At 43.6% G+C, this 15,423-nt stretch overlaps 1 protein-coding gene and 1 pseudogene across 2 annotated transcripts in view; one reads left to right on the top strand and one right to left on the bottom strand.

The window, feature by feature from the left end:
* PRKCE (protein kinase C epsilon) overlaps window positions 1–15,423 on the top strand; it is a 511,412-nt gene that overhangs the window by 337,000 nt on the left and 158,989 nt on the right. For both annotated transcript variants that reach the window (XM_029231447.1, XM_029231445.1), the window contains exons 8-10: window positions 7,784–7,926; window positions 10,354–10,450; window positions 13,296–13,495. In XM_029231447.1, coding sequence (XP_029087280.1) covers window positions 7,784–7,926; window positions 10,354–10,450; window positions 13,296–13,495 — 440 coding nt within the window. The remainder of the gene's footprint in view (window positions 1–7,783; window positions 7,927–10,353; window positions 10,451–13,295; window positions 13,496–15,423) is intronic.
* Window positions 4,230–5,318, bottom strand: LOC114900371 (annotated as a pseudogene).

Below are 15,423 nucleotides of genomic sequence, written 5' to 3'. Positions count from 1 at the left end.
TTAGCCTTGTATCCTACAACATTGCTGTAATCACTTATTAGTTCCAGTTTTTTGGTCAGTTCTTTCAGATTTTCTGCATAGATAATCATGTCATCTGCAACCAAAGACAGTTTTATTTCTTCCTTTCTACGCACTATTTTTACCTCCTTTTCTTGTCTTATTGCATTAGCTAGTACTTCCAATGCAATATTGAAAAGGAGCGGTGAGAAGGGACATCCTTGCCTTGTTCTTGGAACTAGAAAGCTTCTGGTTTCTTACCATTAAGCGTGTTGTTCGTTGTAGGGTTTTGTAGATGTTCTTTATCAAGTTAAGGCAGTTCCCCTCTATTTCTTTGTTGCTGAGAGATTTTATTATGAATGGGTGTTGGATTTTGTCAAATGCTTTTTTTTTTTCATTGATAGGCTTTGTGATTTTTCTTCTTTAGCCTGTTGATGTGATGGATTACATTAACTGATTTTCAAATATTGAACCAGCCTTGCATACCTGAGATAAATCATACTTTGTCATGATATATATTTCTTTTTATACATTGTTGGATTCAATTTGATAGTATTTTGTTGAGGATTTCTACATCTATATTTGTGAGAGATATTGGTCTGCAGTTGTCTTTTCTTGTAATGGCTTTGTTGGTTTTGGTGTTAGGGTAATGCTGGTCTCATAAAAGGAGTTAGGAAATGTTTCCTTTGCTTCCATCTTCTAGAAGATATTGTAGAGGATTGGTATAATTTCTTCCTTAAGTGTGTGGTCCTGGAATTCACTAGTGAGCCTATCTGAGCCTGGTACTGTCTGTCTTGGAAGGCTATTAATTACTGATTTTATTTCTTTAATAGATATAGATCTTTTACACTGTATTACATGTGTGAGTTTTGGCAGATTGTATCTTTCAAGGATGGTTTTGCTGCATCCTACTAATTATGAAAAGTTGTATTTTCATTTTCAATCAATTCAGAATATTTTAAAATTTCTCATGAGATTTCTTCTTTGACCCATGTGTTACTTAGCAGTATGTTATTTAATTTCCAAGTATTTGGGGATTTTTCCAAATACGTTTCTGTTATTGATTTCTGATTTAATTCCACTGTGGTCTGAGAACAGACATTGTATGATTTCTGTTACTTTAAAATTGTTAAGATGTGTTTTATGGCTCAGATTGTGCTCTGTCTTGGTAGATGTTCCATGTGAGCTTGAGAAGACTGTGTGTTCTGCTGTTGTTGGATGAGGCAGTCAATAAATATCTAGTTGATTAATGTGACTGTTGACTTCAACTATGTCCTTACTGATTTTCTGCCTTCTGTATCTGTCTATTTCTGATAGAGGGGTGTTAAAGTCTTCAGCCATAATAGTTGGTTCATCTATTTCTCCTTGCAGCTCGCTGTTTTCGCCTTACGCATTTTGGTGCTCTGTTGTTAGGTGCATACACATTAAGGATTTTAATGTCTTCTTGGAGAATTGACCCCTTTATCATTGTGCCCTTTGATGTCTCTGATAACTTTCCTTGCTCTGAAGTCTGCCCTGTCAGAAATTAATATAGCTACTCCTGCTTTCTTTTGATTAGTGTTAACATGGTATATCTTTCTCCGTAACTTTAATTTTAATCTATATGTGTCTTATATTTAAAGTGTGTTTCTTGTAGATGATATGTACTGGGTCTTGTTTTGTGATCCATTCTGACAATCCCTGTCTTCTAATTGGTGTATTTAGACCATTGACATTTAAATTGATTATCAGCATAGTTGGATTAATGAGTACCTTTTTTGCTATTGTTTTCCATTTGATGCCCTTGTTCTCTGTTCCTATTTTTGTCTTCCACATTCTTTCCCCCTTTTGTGGTTTTAATTGAACATTTTATATGATTCCATTTTCTCTCTTTTCTTAGCATATCAGCTCTTCTCCTTCTCCCCCTTCCTCTCCCCCTCGTTCTCTTCCCCCTCGTCCTCCTCCTCCTCCTCTCTTCTTATTTTAGTGGTTGCCCTAGAGTTTGCCATGTACATTTACAACTAATCCAAGTCCACTTTCAAATAACACTCTAATACTTCATGGGTAGTGCAAGTACCTTGTAATAACAAAATACTCCTAGTTCCTCTGTCCCAGTCCTTATATTGTTGTAGTCATTCATTTCACTTATACATAAGCATATATTTTCTATACATACATATAAGCATAATCATTGAAAACATTGTTGCTATTGTTATTTTGAAAAATTGTTATCTGTTAGATCAAGTAAGAATTTAAAAACTAAAAGTTTTTATTTTAGCATCACTTATTCCTTCTCTGATGCTCTTCCTTTCTTTATGTAGATCTGAGTTTTTGACTGATATCATTTTCCTTCTTTCTGAAGAACTTTTTTTTTTAAGTTATAAAATATTTTTTATTGTAAAAACAGAGTCAATAGAGGTTGCAAACATAAATGTTTTCTCAGAACATTTCCCCTTGGTTCCTGAATTTGCCAGGTTCCTATGTACCAGCAAGTCTCCATTAGCACTTCTCAGATTTCATGGTCCTTTTTGGATATGTTTATTGATTATATGTAAATATTGCTTAGAAACAGAAGTCCATATGATATTAAAACAAACAAAAAAACCTGTTGTGCCTTTCTTTCACATTTCCTACAGGGAGATCTATATATCTCAGGTGCTTTCACAATTTAAAAGTAAAGTTAGTGCCTTAACCAAACCAAAGAATCCTCCATCACAAGTTACTAAATCAAACCTCTCATGACATTTGCAATATATCCAGATTTAAAGATTTTAAAACAAAAGAATTTAGAATTTAAAACAAACTTCAGACTGATTTTTCATATTTGAAAGACTACAGTTATTTGCAGCATACAAATGGAGAGAGTAGCGCAAAATGCATCAAGTTTTATATGGTAAATATACTTTCAACCTAATGGCTGCTTCAAAAGCAAAGACTGAAAAATCACCTCTTCATAAAAGTAATCTAGACTGACTCAATAAAGTTCACAATTTAGAAAGATCAATTGCTACTCTGTTTCCATAGATTGCAAAATGATTTCAGAAACAGATTAAACATACAGTTGTTTTACAAAAATAGAAATATTGTTTGGGACTTTACAAAACTTTATAAAATATAATACTATATTTGTAAATTCAAGATAGTTTCACACTGAAATAGAAAATACTTCCACAAATATGAAGTCTAGTCAAACTTAACTGGTCGCTCCTAACCATTCTCATACATTATTTCTTCCAAATCTTCAACCTGAGTAGATCTGTGCTCTAGCATGAGATTTTTTAAAAGAGATTGGTTAGTTTCAAGAAGTTGTATAAGATTTTTCATTCTAGAAACAATGTTAAAGCAGAAGATTTACACCTAAAAATATGTCTCACTAAAAGTAGAAATAATGCAGTGACAATTTGTATTTGATAAATTTCAAACCAGATTCCCCAGAATGACAGTTATAATTTGGTACCTACAAAAAGTAAAAATATACAGTAATCACAACTATTTTATGGAAAATATTTATTCATATGGAATAAAGAACCTCTAAATTTAGTTATTTGTAGCTGTCAAATGAGAAGTACTTTCTAATTACACCCATTTATAACATTCATTTTACACCTCAAAGAACACCAGTGTATTTTTTTTTTAATATTTATTTATTTATTATTTTTTTGTTGCGATACGTGGGCCTCTCACTGTTGTGGCCTCTCCCATTGCGGAGCACAGTCTCCGGACACACAGGCTCAGCGGCCATGGCTCACGGGCCCAGCTGCTCCGCGGCATGTGAGATCCTCCCGGACCGGGGCATGAACCTGTGTCCCCTGCATCGGCAGGTGGACTCTCAACCACTGCGCCACCAGGGAAGCCCTGCACCAGTGTATTTTTAAAACAAACTGAAAAGTGAGAAGGTAGGGGCTTATTACATGCAACAGTGGTATTATGATAAGACACCACCTGGTGTATGAAAAAGCCAAACAAAGTATTTCCAAAGCATGTATTTCTGTTACTGGTGTCTTAACCTTTAGATAGGATGGTTAGAAAAAAGCTAGTAACATTATTAGCTAACCACATCATACTCCTTTTCCATCATTCTTTGCTTTTCCATATTACAGAACATATAATAAACAACAGTATAGTACATGGTATGTTAAATAAACATCTTTTCCCAACCATTCAAGAAAATAGTGTAGAATTAAAACAAGAATAAGAAACCAAAAACTTTTCTGATCTATTCGCAATAGTCTATCCCTGTAGAAGAATAGGGAGCTGGGGGAGGTGAGGAGAGAGTGGCAGCAGCAGTTGGGGTTGGGGGATGGTAACAGGACCTACTTTCTATAGAATATATTGAGGCACATAGGTTAAAAGTTTCGCAGGCAAATTCATTGCTAGAGCAAAACTGACAGAAAGCTCAGGATTTTACATTCCCCCCAGAGCTGATTTCTCAGATAGTCACATCCGATTAAATATTTCAAAATATTCCCTTAGTCACTGCTATCATCGTCGTCATCATCGTCAGATACATCATTTAAAGGAGGCTTCAGTGACTGACTATAAGAGTCCGATCTAGTAGGCTGGCACCTGGCCATGTCCCCAGTAGAAAGCAGGTCATAGTAGAAGTCACAAATCCTCACAGGCTTAGAGGACTGGCTGGGAAGAAGTCGCTTTTCAGAGCAGGGCCCACAGACAACAAAACCACATTTGCGGCAGTGGTGACGACGATTAACAGGTGTGAATTTTGCTGTCTGACAACGCGTACATACAGTTGCCTCAGAGTCAGGAACCCAGACAGCAGCACGTTCATACTGGGTGTCTTCCCACTTTTGGAGAGCAAATCAGTAACACATTTGTCTGTGTGATTCATCCATTCTGATTTCTCAGTGGCAGTGGCAGAATAAACTGCAAATGATTTAGTTGGTGTCTTGATCAGCCATCCATTCCCCAAGTCTCCCTCATCTGTGAGAGAATCAATTGTGACGTTTTCCAGGGGGATAATATGTTAATTGTTATATTTTTTCTTCTGGATGGCAATATTGCCATACACAAGAATATCATTAAATAAGAAAAACTGCCTTGCTTTAGGCTTTTTTCTGCACAACTTAGTCAATACTCCTTTTCCAATAAGAACCCGTCCAGGTATAGTTAAGGGTTGGCCAGCTGCTCCAAAACAGTTTTCTACTATATTTTTACGTCTAGTATTTGCTTCACTGTTTGCCAAGCGATCCACCATCTTTTGCTAATAGCCTCCAAACTCGGGAACTCCAGACTCCAGAGGCCCTCCTTTCCACATGCTGCCTCTCCCCTTCTGCCTGAAGAACTTCGTTTAACATTTCTTGCAAGGCAGGTCTATTGGCAACAAATTCCCTCAGTTTTTATTTGTCTGAGAAAGTCTTTATTTCTCCTTCACTTTTTTTTTTTTTGTGTGTGCGGTACGCGGGCCTCTCACTGCTGTGGCCTCTCCCGCCGCGGAGCACAGGCTCCAGACGCGCAGGCTCAGCGGCCATGGCTCACGGGCCCAGCCGCTCTGCGGTATGTGGGATCTTCCCGGACCGGGGCACGAACCCGTGTCCCCTGCATCGGCAGGTGGGCTCCCAACCACTGCGCCACCAGGGAAGCCCTCTCCTTCACTTTTGAAGGATAATTTCACAGGCTACAGAATTCTGCATTTTTTTCCCCCTCTCAGTACTTTAAACATTTCACTCTACTCTCTTCTTGCTTATGTGGTTTCTGAGAAGAAGTCAGATGTCATTCTTATCTTTCTTTCTCTGTAGGTGAGGTGTTGTTTCCTTCTGGTTTCTTTCAGGATTACTTTTCTTTACCTTTGATTTTATGCAGCTTGTATATGATATGCCTAGGTGTAGTTTGTTATTGGTTTTGATTTTTGTCATTTATCCTGCTTGGTGTCCTCTAAGCTTACTGGGTCTGCGGTTCGGTGTCTGACTTTAATTTGAGGACACTCTCAGTCATTTTTGCTTCAAATACTTCTTTTGTTCATTTCTCCCTTTTTTCTCCTTCTAGTATTCCCATACACATATGTTACATCTTTTGTAATCATTCCACATTTATTAGATATTCTGTTCCTTTTTTTTTTTTTTTTTCAGTATGTTTCCCTTGCTTTTCTGTTTTGGAAGTTTCTATTGACATATCCTCAGGCTCAGAGATTCTTTTCTCAGTTATGTCCATTCTACTACTGGACCCGTCAGTGACCTTCTTCATTTCTGTTGCAGTGTTTCTGAGTTCCAGCATTTCCTTTTGAGTCTTTCTTAGAATTTCCATCTCTCTGCTTGCCCATCTGTTCTTACATGCTGTCTACTTTATTGATTAGAGCCCGTGGCATATCAATCATAGTTGTTTTAAATTCCTGGTCTGGTTATTCTAACATCCCTGCCATGTCTCAGTCTGGTTCTGCTGCTTGCCCTGTCTCTTCAAACTGTTTTTTGCCTTTTAGTATGCCTTGTAATTTTTTTTTTTTTTTTTTTTGATAGACATGATGTGTTGGGTAACAGGAACTGCAATAAAAGGCCTTTAGTAACATGGTGCTAAGGTGCTGGGGGAGGGGAAGCATTCCGTAGTCCTGTGATTAGATCACAGTCTTTCTGTGAGCCTGTGCCTCTGAACTACGAGCCTTACACATGTTTCTCAGGGCTCCCCCCCCCGCCGCTCCACCTTATGTGGGACAGGATAGCTAGCATGGGCTGGAGTTGGGTATTTCCCTTCCCCCAGGTTGCTTAGCATCTGATAAAACTACAATAGTTTAGTCTCTGGCAAAATAGCTTCTCCTGAGAGTAGGCCTTGTTAAGAACAGGGTGCTCTGGTGTATTTCAAAATCCTTTCCCTCTCCCCCTGTCATAAGCAGGAGGGAATTTTTCTCCAATGTTCACCGTGAGAAACCTGGTCAGACAATTAGAGGTAAAGCTCCCAGAGTGCGGGGACCCCTATGACGGGGTCAGCCTAGAGGCCTTGCCTCTCAGACTTGTCCACTCTGGGACCCTAGCAGTTCGCCAATTTCAGTGCCAGCTTCCCTACCCTGCACTGGTTTCCACGGGGTTGCTGCTCGGGAGTTTCTGCTCCGCTAAGTTGTGATTCATATAGTTACCTGTCTGTCTCTCCCTCAGGGCAGTGGTTTGCCCTGTGACCTTACTTCTCTGATAAATCTTAAGAAGAGTTGTTGATTTTCCAGTTTGTTCAGCTTTTTACTCATTAGGGCAGAACAGCAACTTCCAAGCTCCTTATGTGCTGGACTGGAAACCCAAACAGTTTACGTCTTCGCTTTTGATGTCCTACACCAAGGACAGTGAAGTGATGTGGACAAAACAAAGACATTCAAGCATGGCCTTTGTCCCTTGGAACCCAGATTTTGGATTTGAAAGGGGCCTTGGAGATCACCTCATTCAGTCTCCTTGTTTTCAGATGAGCATCTTGATAGGCTGTACTGTGGGCATTCCTCTCTCGGGAATATTCCCACATTTCAGTAGAGTAATAGAGTGAACTGTGTACAGGGGACCCATTTGGGTTCAGCATCCAATTGAACTTTCTTCAGAGAAACCAGTTAAGTTCTATGGTCAGTGTTCTGCTCCCTGAAAGGAAATTTCAATGTGATTTTTATTTATCCATAAGCTGGTTATCTCCATATGGTGGTTTGATGGATGATTTTAGTTCTGTGTGAGGGGATGATGGGTGATCTTTCATTTTTCTTGTTTTGTCTTTCTCCACTTTCCAAATTCTAACAAATGAACATGTGTTCCTTTTACAACCAGCACAAAATAAGGTAATGTTTTAGGCTATGACCATTTGGAAGCCTCTCCTCTGTGCTTCCTTACAGTCTGCAAGATGAACGTTCACCGGCGCTGCGAGACCAACGTGGCTCCCAACTGTGGCGTGGACGCCAGGGGCATTGCCAAAGTGCTGGCTGACCTGGGCGTCACTCCAGACAAAATCACCAACAGTGGCCAGAGGAGGAAAAAGGTAACTGGCTCTTTGGTGGTGTTTCTGGAGCTCTTTGTGAGCCAGCATCTCTGTGTTGGCTTCCCGAGAGTCACTTGGAGTGAAGTTCTGAGACTGCTGGGTTTGAGACACTGGACTTGAAGCAGCACGTGCTTCAAGAAAAAAGAAAAAAGAAAAGGTCAGGCAGGTAACATGAAAGTCTCCTTCGGTTCCAGAGGTGGGGAAAAGCTAAGCAAGTCTCAAGTGTGCTGTTTCTTAGGGGAACGTCAGCTTCAGGATGAGGACTCTGGAATTCCCTCCAGAAAAGACTCGACTCTAGACAGTCTAGAAATAGACTTATCTGCCTCCAGGACTGGCATGAAAGCAACGTCAGTGCTCAGACTTTGCCTCTGGTATCACTTTAATGAGGCTAAATGGATGAAGAGCGGGAACCACATTCTTTTCTAGGAAGCAAGCCAAGAAGATTTGTGTTAGTGCCGGCACTCGGCTGCCCGAGGAATATTGTTATGTCCCGCGACATGAAACATCTGGGCCTGTCTTTGGAGACCAAAGCCCTGTCTCTATCCATGTAGCATTCTGAATGTCAGTAGGAAGAGCTCCATTTGCTAAAATGTTATTTTGGTAAGTCAGGGCCCACAGATGTAAATAGAGCTAAAGGTATCCATAGCATTTTGTTTGAAGGCCCTTCTTAGCCTTGGATCCTAGCCTAGAAAATGTAAGAATTCTCTGAAAGACTTAAGTTATGAGAAAATTGGAACCATGTTAACTGGGCAAGAAATCCTGGTGGGGGTGGGTGGCCCTTGTTGCCCGGTATTTTTTTTTTTTTTTTTTTTTTTTTTACTAGAAAACAAGCCTGACTCTGGGCGCCTCTACAACTTGACTCCTAAATGTCCCTGAATTTTCGCTTGAAATACCTTCTGAAGGGCATTTTAGAAGCTGCCCACGCCTTTTCCCTGCTGCCTCTCAGAGGAGCCTTCTCCCTGAAATGGGAAGGTTTGGGTTGTTTCCATCTTCTTAAACTTCTTCCTTACCTTTCCAATAAACAAAGGAGTTTTTTAAGGATTGGAGGAAAAAAAACATTCTCTTCTCTGGTTAACTGTGAGATTTTGTGCTTCTGGTGGCTCTTCTCAGCTCTGTCAGTCCCCCTGGTGGAAACAGGACTTCAGTTATTGACCCAAGACATTGGAGTTGCAAGCAGAATGTCAGCACCCAGAATGCTGAGGCTCCACCGAGGAGGCGGGTTAGACGAAGAGCCTGTGATGACAGTGTTGAACACACACATTTATGAGCTCTACAGAGAGCCCTGTTCAGGGGACATGATTTTGTTTCTTGCTAGAAGTAAACTGAGGCAGAATCCTTATTGTCATGAAACATTTCAGAGAAAACTCAGTACCTGCCCCCTCCCCTGTATTTACATGGGCCATGATGGCAGTAGCCAGGCATTGTCTATCTGTCTTGGATTTGGGAGATCCTGGAGGTAAGAAGCCAACATGCAGAAATTCAGGAAGGAACAAAGTCAAAGACTAAAGGACTTCAGTCCTGATATTATTATTGCTTTGATACTTCTAATGCAAAAGCTGGAAAAAGTCAAGTGAACCAAAGCTGGAAAAAGTCAAGTGAACCAAATAGTAGCTCAAGTTAGTACGAGAGGATGGGAGACAAGTGCTCTTGGCCAGAAGCTTCAAGGGCTTCTTTGCAGGAGCATCAGGCTTGCTAGAGCGTTGGTTCCCTTAACATTGCCCCTTGCAAGTAGTCCGTCATCCAGAAAGAATGTGTGTGCATAGCAGGTAGATCAAGAGTAAAATGGAGCAGAAGGGCTTGCAATCTCTGAGTCTAAACCTCTGACTTAAATGGGAACTTAAAGTGGATATGCCAGCATCTATGCTGGGAAACAGACTTCACTGGGGGTGTCCTGCTAAAATTTGCCAATTGCCGACAGATACCCATACACCTGAAGACGTTTATTGAGCTTCTATTGTGTGTATCACTCTCTGCAATCACCAGGGGCAGTACAAATACTAGATAGGGTCTAACTTTCAGAGAACCTACAGTCTACCTGAGTAGCGAGCCCCAAACTAAATGAAGCTGAACAAAGTAATGAATAAATGGCAAGCAGCTGTTAGAGGCAAGTGTCAAGTTGCACTGGATGAGGTAACTTGCGTTTCTTGGGTAGGCAAGGAGGTTTCGTGGAAGGTTGGGCTTCGCTTGGAAAGGTCAGCTGTATTTGGATAGAATAAAAATCAAGCAGACTGACATCTCTTGTTTTCTTCCCTTTAACTGGCAAATGAAACCTTGAGTCTCTGCCTTCAAACTGTCAATTCAGCAACTGCTCCTGTGCGCCAGGGACTCCTAGGGCCCTGGCATCGCTTCTTGATGCTTTTGACCTCAGGGAGACTCCCCACGCCCCCTTCTGATCCCTCTCTCCCCTCGTTCTCTCCCCCTCTCTAGCTCATTGCTGGTGCTGAGTCCCCGCAGCCTGCTTCTGGAAGCTCACCGTCTGAGGAAGATCGATCCAAGTCGGCCCCCACCTCCCCTTGTGACCAAGGTGAGACTCTCAGATTTGCTCGTTTACCTCTGAGCTCTGCCCTTGGAAGGACGAGGGAGCCCGAGGCCTCTTAATCCAAGCATGGCCTTGTGAGCAGAAGCAGCCGGCAGCCCTGGAGGGTCTCCGGGTGACCTTTCCCAGCTGACTCCTTAGCTGTGCTTGCCCTCTACAAGGCTTTCTTGAGGGTGAGGCACTAAATGGCTGTGCCAGCCTGAAATGCCCCCCAGGCAGGGTGAGAGAGAGCGAGCTGGGGTGCTGTGGTTCTTTTTTTTTTTTCTTTTGCCTCTCCCTGGTTCCACGTTCAGGAGAGGGAGAAGCCCTTCTCTTACCCCGCTGCCCAGCGTCTGCTCCCAGGCCCGTCAGCACGGCTCAGTTGAGTCTCACTTCCTTCCTCCCTGACTCTCATCAAGGTACCCGAAACCTGACAACAGGGCAGGAGTCGGGGGTTGGGGGGGGGAGGGCGTCTACCACGTGGGTGGGTGGGGATAGGAAGGTGAGGCTGGCGAAGAGCCTGAGAGAAGCAGTGGGGAGGAAGCCAGCTCTAGGACTGACTCCCCTCTAGAGCTCAGCTCGGGACGTTTCCTTCCCTGTCAGAATGTGCTGGAGGTCATCAGAGGTTTCTGAATTCTACAGGCATCCAGGGATGCCAAGGCTGAGGAGGCACTTACACGTTTAAGACCTTCCCCTCTGGTGACCAGAACCAGATCTCACTGGGAAGGGATTTTTGCATCGGCAGAACATTCACCATCATTAATGGATCATAACAGGAGTGCCTTGATGTTCTGTAGCCCCTTTTCTTTCGTCTTCCTTATCCTAATTTTATGCTCACGCCGACTCTCTTGTCCATGCTCCCTTACTGTCCCCAGGTTACAGGGTGGGAAGTGGAAGGCAGAGAGTTGAAAAGGTTTGTCCAAAGGTCAGGAACTAAGTCAGTGGTAAGGGTGAGACTGCGCCCCTCCTGGCATAGGGACCCCATTCTCAGAATCCATGCCATCGAACCCTCCCTGGGGGTCATCACTGTGACCCAGCCCTTGGAGTGACCCTAGCCCTTACCTAGGAGTAAATAAAACAGCTGCAAGGGGGTATGCCAGTCCTGAGGCCACAGAATAATTGGTCTGAGTGCCTCTTCATGCTGCTCTGGTTTACTTTCTGCATCTTTATACTCTGCTTCATTTCAAAAGAGGTTTGACCCATCTGTTAGTAAGCTGACGGTACTCTGGGGCCTCCAAGCAAGCAGGTACTATCCCGGCCCAGTGTGGGTATTTTCATGTTTCCCTTTTTTTAATGCTGAGAGCTCCTCTGAGAGCTTCTAGGAGACAGGGTCATAATGTAAAGAGACCCCAAGTAAGGGATGAGGTGCCCGGGTTTCTAGGCCTGGTCCCTGCCCAGAGTGCTGTCCAGCCTTGGCAGGACACCGTGCCCCTCAGGACTTCTCTTTGGCCCCAGTCAGTGCAAGTACGGCATTCCCCAGCAGTGTTGTGAGCACAAAGGGACGTGAAAACCCTCTTAGCAAGACATGGCATTATTGCAGAGCAGAAATAAGGCACTATTCCTCTTCCCTCTGTTGTAAGAACACATAGAAAGACATTTTCTTCAAGTTTTGATATCCCCAAGCATCCAAGTTCTGTCTCCCAAAATCCATTTATTAACTTGCCTTGGAAGTTAGGCTGAGAAGCTCTGTGCTGAGACCAAAAGTTATACTTAGTTAAGAGTAAGAGATAGAAAACTGCAGAATTGGCATGGGCATATCTGTAGACTCGGAAGCTGTCTTCACCCCTCCCCTCTACCCTGCCCCGACACATCTCAGAGTAGTCAAACTCCAGATCCAAGGAAGATCTCCAGGTTCCTGGAGTGAGCTCTCATGGGCCTCAGTCCTTCTGAAAAGAAGCCAAAGTTGTCTTTATGTCAAGCAGCACGTGGTCACTAATGCGTGATTCTGGTTCCCAAGGGTCAGTAGTTTGTGTTCCCTTCCTGTGATCCCAGTTATTCACGAGCATCTTTTAAAAATGGGTTATGCTTAAGATGCCCATTTCTACACAGAGGGGTGTGCGTCTTGGTGAATATATAGCTAACAATAAAGCTTCCTCAAATAGAAAAGGTCAAAGGATCATCCAGCCTTATCATCCCCAGGTAATTCAGGTCACACACTCTGGAGGGGCACAAGGCTGTGTCGTAGTTGTGAAATTGTACTGAGGAATCCCTGTCCCATCCTAGGTAAATTTGCAGCATGTCACTCTTGGGAAGCAGTTCTTTTGGTAATGATAAGCCCATTGCTCATTTTGTTAAATAACCTTGTGTAAGATGGGTATTTAGAATAAACCCAGCAACAAGGCCAAATAAAGTCCCTTAGGAGGTAAAGGCTTCTTAGTCCCAGCTATTGAAATAATTACCTCACCAATAATTACTGTAACAATGGTTCTCCATTAGTCATTGTTCTAATTTTCAAAGGAAACTGGAAGGGTACCTGTTGCCTTGGGGACTCTGTGAGGTTCCAGAGAAAGCCAGGATTCCTCCATTACACCTAGAATAATGGAATAAATAGGCTACTGGCTGAAGGGGGCTTTCGGAGAGGTGGCCTGGTCCCAGAGTAAAAGGAAGATCTGAAGGAATTGGTTGGCGGGGACGGCCTCCTCTTTGCATGCCTAGGCCTTGCTGTACGTTAGGTGCCAAGGAAAGTGTGCAGAGCAAATGAAGCCACGTAAAGGGATGCCCCACTGGGTCTGCTGCTGTGAAGAACCAGAAAGAGGGCTGAGAGCTCATGGGGGTAAATTCTGAGTATTAAATCCTAATGGGAAGGGCTCGTGAGGTATGCGCTAATGCAGTATCTTGTCACCCTTGGCCCTAGAAATAAAAGAACTTGAAAACAACATCCGGAAGGCCTTGTCATTTGACAACCGAGGGGAGGAGCACAGGGCAGCAGCATCCACCGACGGCCAGCTGGCGAGCCCGGGCGAGAATGGTGAAGTCCGGCAAGGCCAGGCCAAGCGCTTGGGCCTGGATGAGTTCAACTTCATCAAGGTGTTGGGCAAAGGCAGCTTCGGCAAGGTCTGTGACATGCAGGGGCAGGGCTGCTGGTTTGGTCCAAGATTAAGTGATGAACATTTCAGCCTAGTCTGATTATGTTTTCCTTCCTTGTTGAGTGCAGATGGCCTGAGGCCAAGCAGACAGGAGCCAGGGTTCTCCTGCTAACTAGCTGTGGGAGTTCAGTGTAGTCATTCCACCTCTCTGGGATTTAGTTTTTCTCGTTTGTCAAATGGGGACAGGAATCAAGTGAGAGAGTGGGGGAGAAAGCACTTGGAACGGTTTAAATTGCACTACGTGTGCTTGGCATCCCATCATCGATAATAGTAACGATAGCTTTCTTCCCTTCAGAGATCCGTCTGAAATTCTGACTTTAATTCATCATGAAGACTTTGGAAATGCATTCTAGAATCTCTGCCCTCAGTGAACTTGGGGCTCAAAGGAAATCTTAGCATGTATTACTTTGGAAATATAATGTTCTTCAACTGACTTTTCTGCCACTGACTAAATGTCTTGTTTGTCCTCTGCACCTGGCAAGAGATTGAGCACAACTGTCTCGTGTCTTGGATGAGGGGCCACTGCCCTCGGTTCCATTCTCCCTCTCCTGCTCACCCCGAGCCCGACACAGCGATGTGGGGCGTGGGTGCAGAGTGTGTCCGCTAAAGTATTTGCAGTGATCAGCCAGCATTCTGAAGGTGGGGTGAGATGGAAAAATAATCCCGTTTATTTTAGAAAGAAGATGGAAGGACAGAGAGCCTAGGAAGCTGGTTAACACTTCAGTTCAGACCCCTGATTATTCCTGCTCTTCCCAAAGCCATGCCTGGGGGTCGATGGGAGTCATCTTTCTAGGACTTCCCAGAGCAGAGCGCCGGTGCTCAGGGGCCCAGGTGCCTGGCTCTGGGAGCTCCCAGGGGTTCCATGCCCTCACGCGTCCTGGACTTTTGCAGGCTGAGCTGCAGATCTGATACACTTCTCTCCGAAGGGAGTGGCTCTCTGGAACCCCCAGGCTCTGAGCCCCGGTTCTTAACCCATCTCACCTGCCCCATCTCATCCTGAGATCGCAGTGGCAGGAGAGGAACTGGGATTGGCTTAAATGGCAAAAGATGAAGCAATCACATTCTTTGGAGACTGGTTAAATAAGAAACAGACCCCAGTCCTCTGAGGAGGCATAACTCTGGGATGTGAGCAGGACCTGGTTTAACTTTGAGCAAGATTCAAGGGGAAGGAAGCAGGCTCAGAGTTTCCAGGTTTTCATAGGGTATACGCAGGATGGGAACTGTGATGACTCCGGAGCATTTAGGCTGCTTCTTCAGAGAAATTGCAGCCAAAGTTTGAGCCAGTTTTAAAGAGTTTGTATTATACGTGGGCGACAGAGGTCTTCAGGGTAACATCCTGAACACCGTCGTGAAGCCTCTGAGTTACTGTTCTTTAGCTCTACTAGAATACTGTACTTAGGAGTTATTCAATGGGAGAAAGTCTTGTCACATGTATAGGGAAATGAGTGCAAAAATATCAAATGATAGGAAAACTTTAAGAAAATAGAACTGCTAATTTGCTCTCTAGAGAAGGAATCACATTCCCAGCTTTAAAGCTATAGAGGAAACCATAAAGGTAAACAAGGACAGATTCGACTACATAAGATAGGGGACCCTGTTCAATAGAAAAAGATAACAGAAAATCATAAAGCAGTCTTAGAAAAACATTTGCAAAAAGTAAAGTGGGGGCTTCCCTGGTGGCGCAGTGGTTGGGAGTCCCCTGCCGATGCAGGGGACACGGGTTTGTGTCCCGGTCCGGGAAGATCCCACATTGCCGCGGAGCGGCTGGGCCCGTGAGCCATGGCCGCTGAGCCTGCGCGTCCGGAGCCTGCGCGTCCGGAGCCTGTGCTCCGCAACGGGAGAGGCCACAACAGTGAGAGGCCTGCATACCGCAAAAAAAAAAAAAAAAAAAAAAAA

This window comes from Monodon monoceros, unplaced genomic scaffold, assembly GCF_005190385.1.
Source record: "Monodon monoceros isolate NGI ecotype Baffin Bay Population unplaced genomic scaffold, NGI_Narwhal_1 Super_Scaffold_19, whole genome shotgun sequence".
Taxonomy (NCBI): Eukaryota; Metazoa; Chordata; class Mammalia; order Artiodactyla; family Monodontidae; genus Monodon; species Monodon monoceros.
The sequence above is the reverse complement of the archived record's forward strand: the minus strand, read 5'-3'. Positions and strand labels throughout refer to the sequence as shown.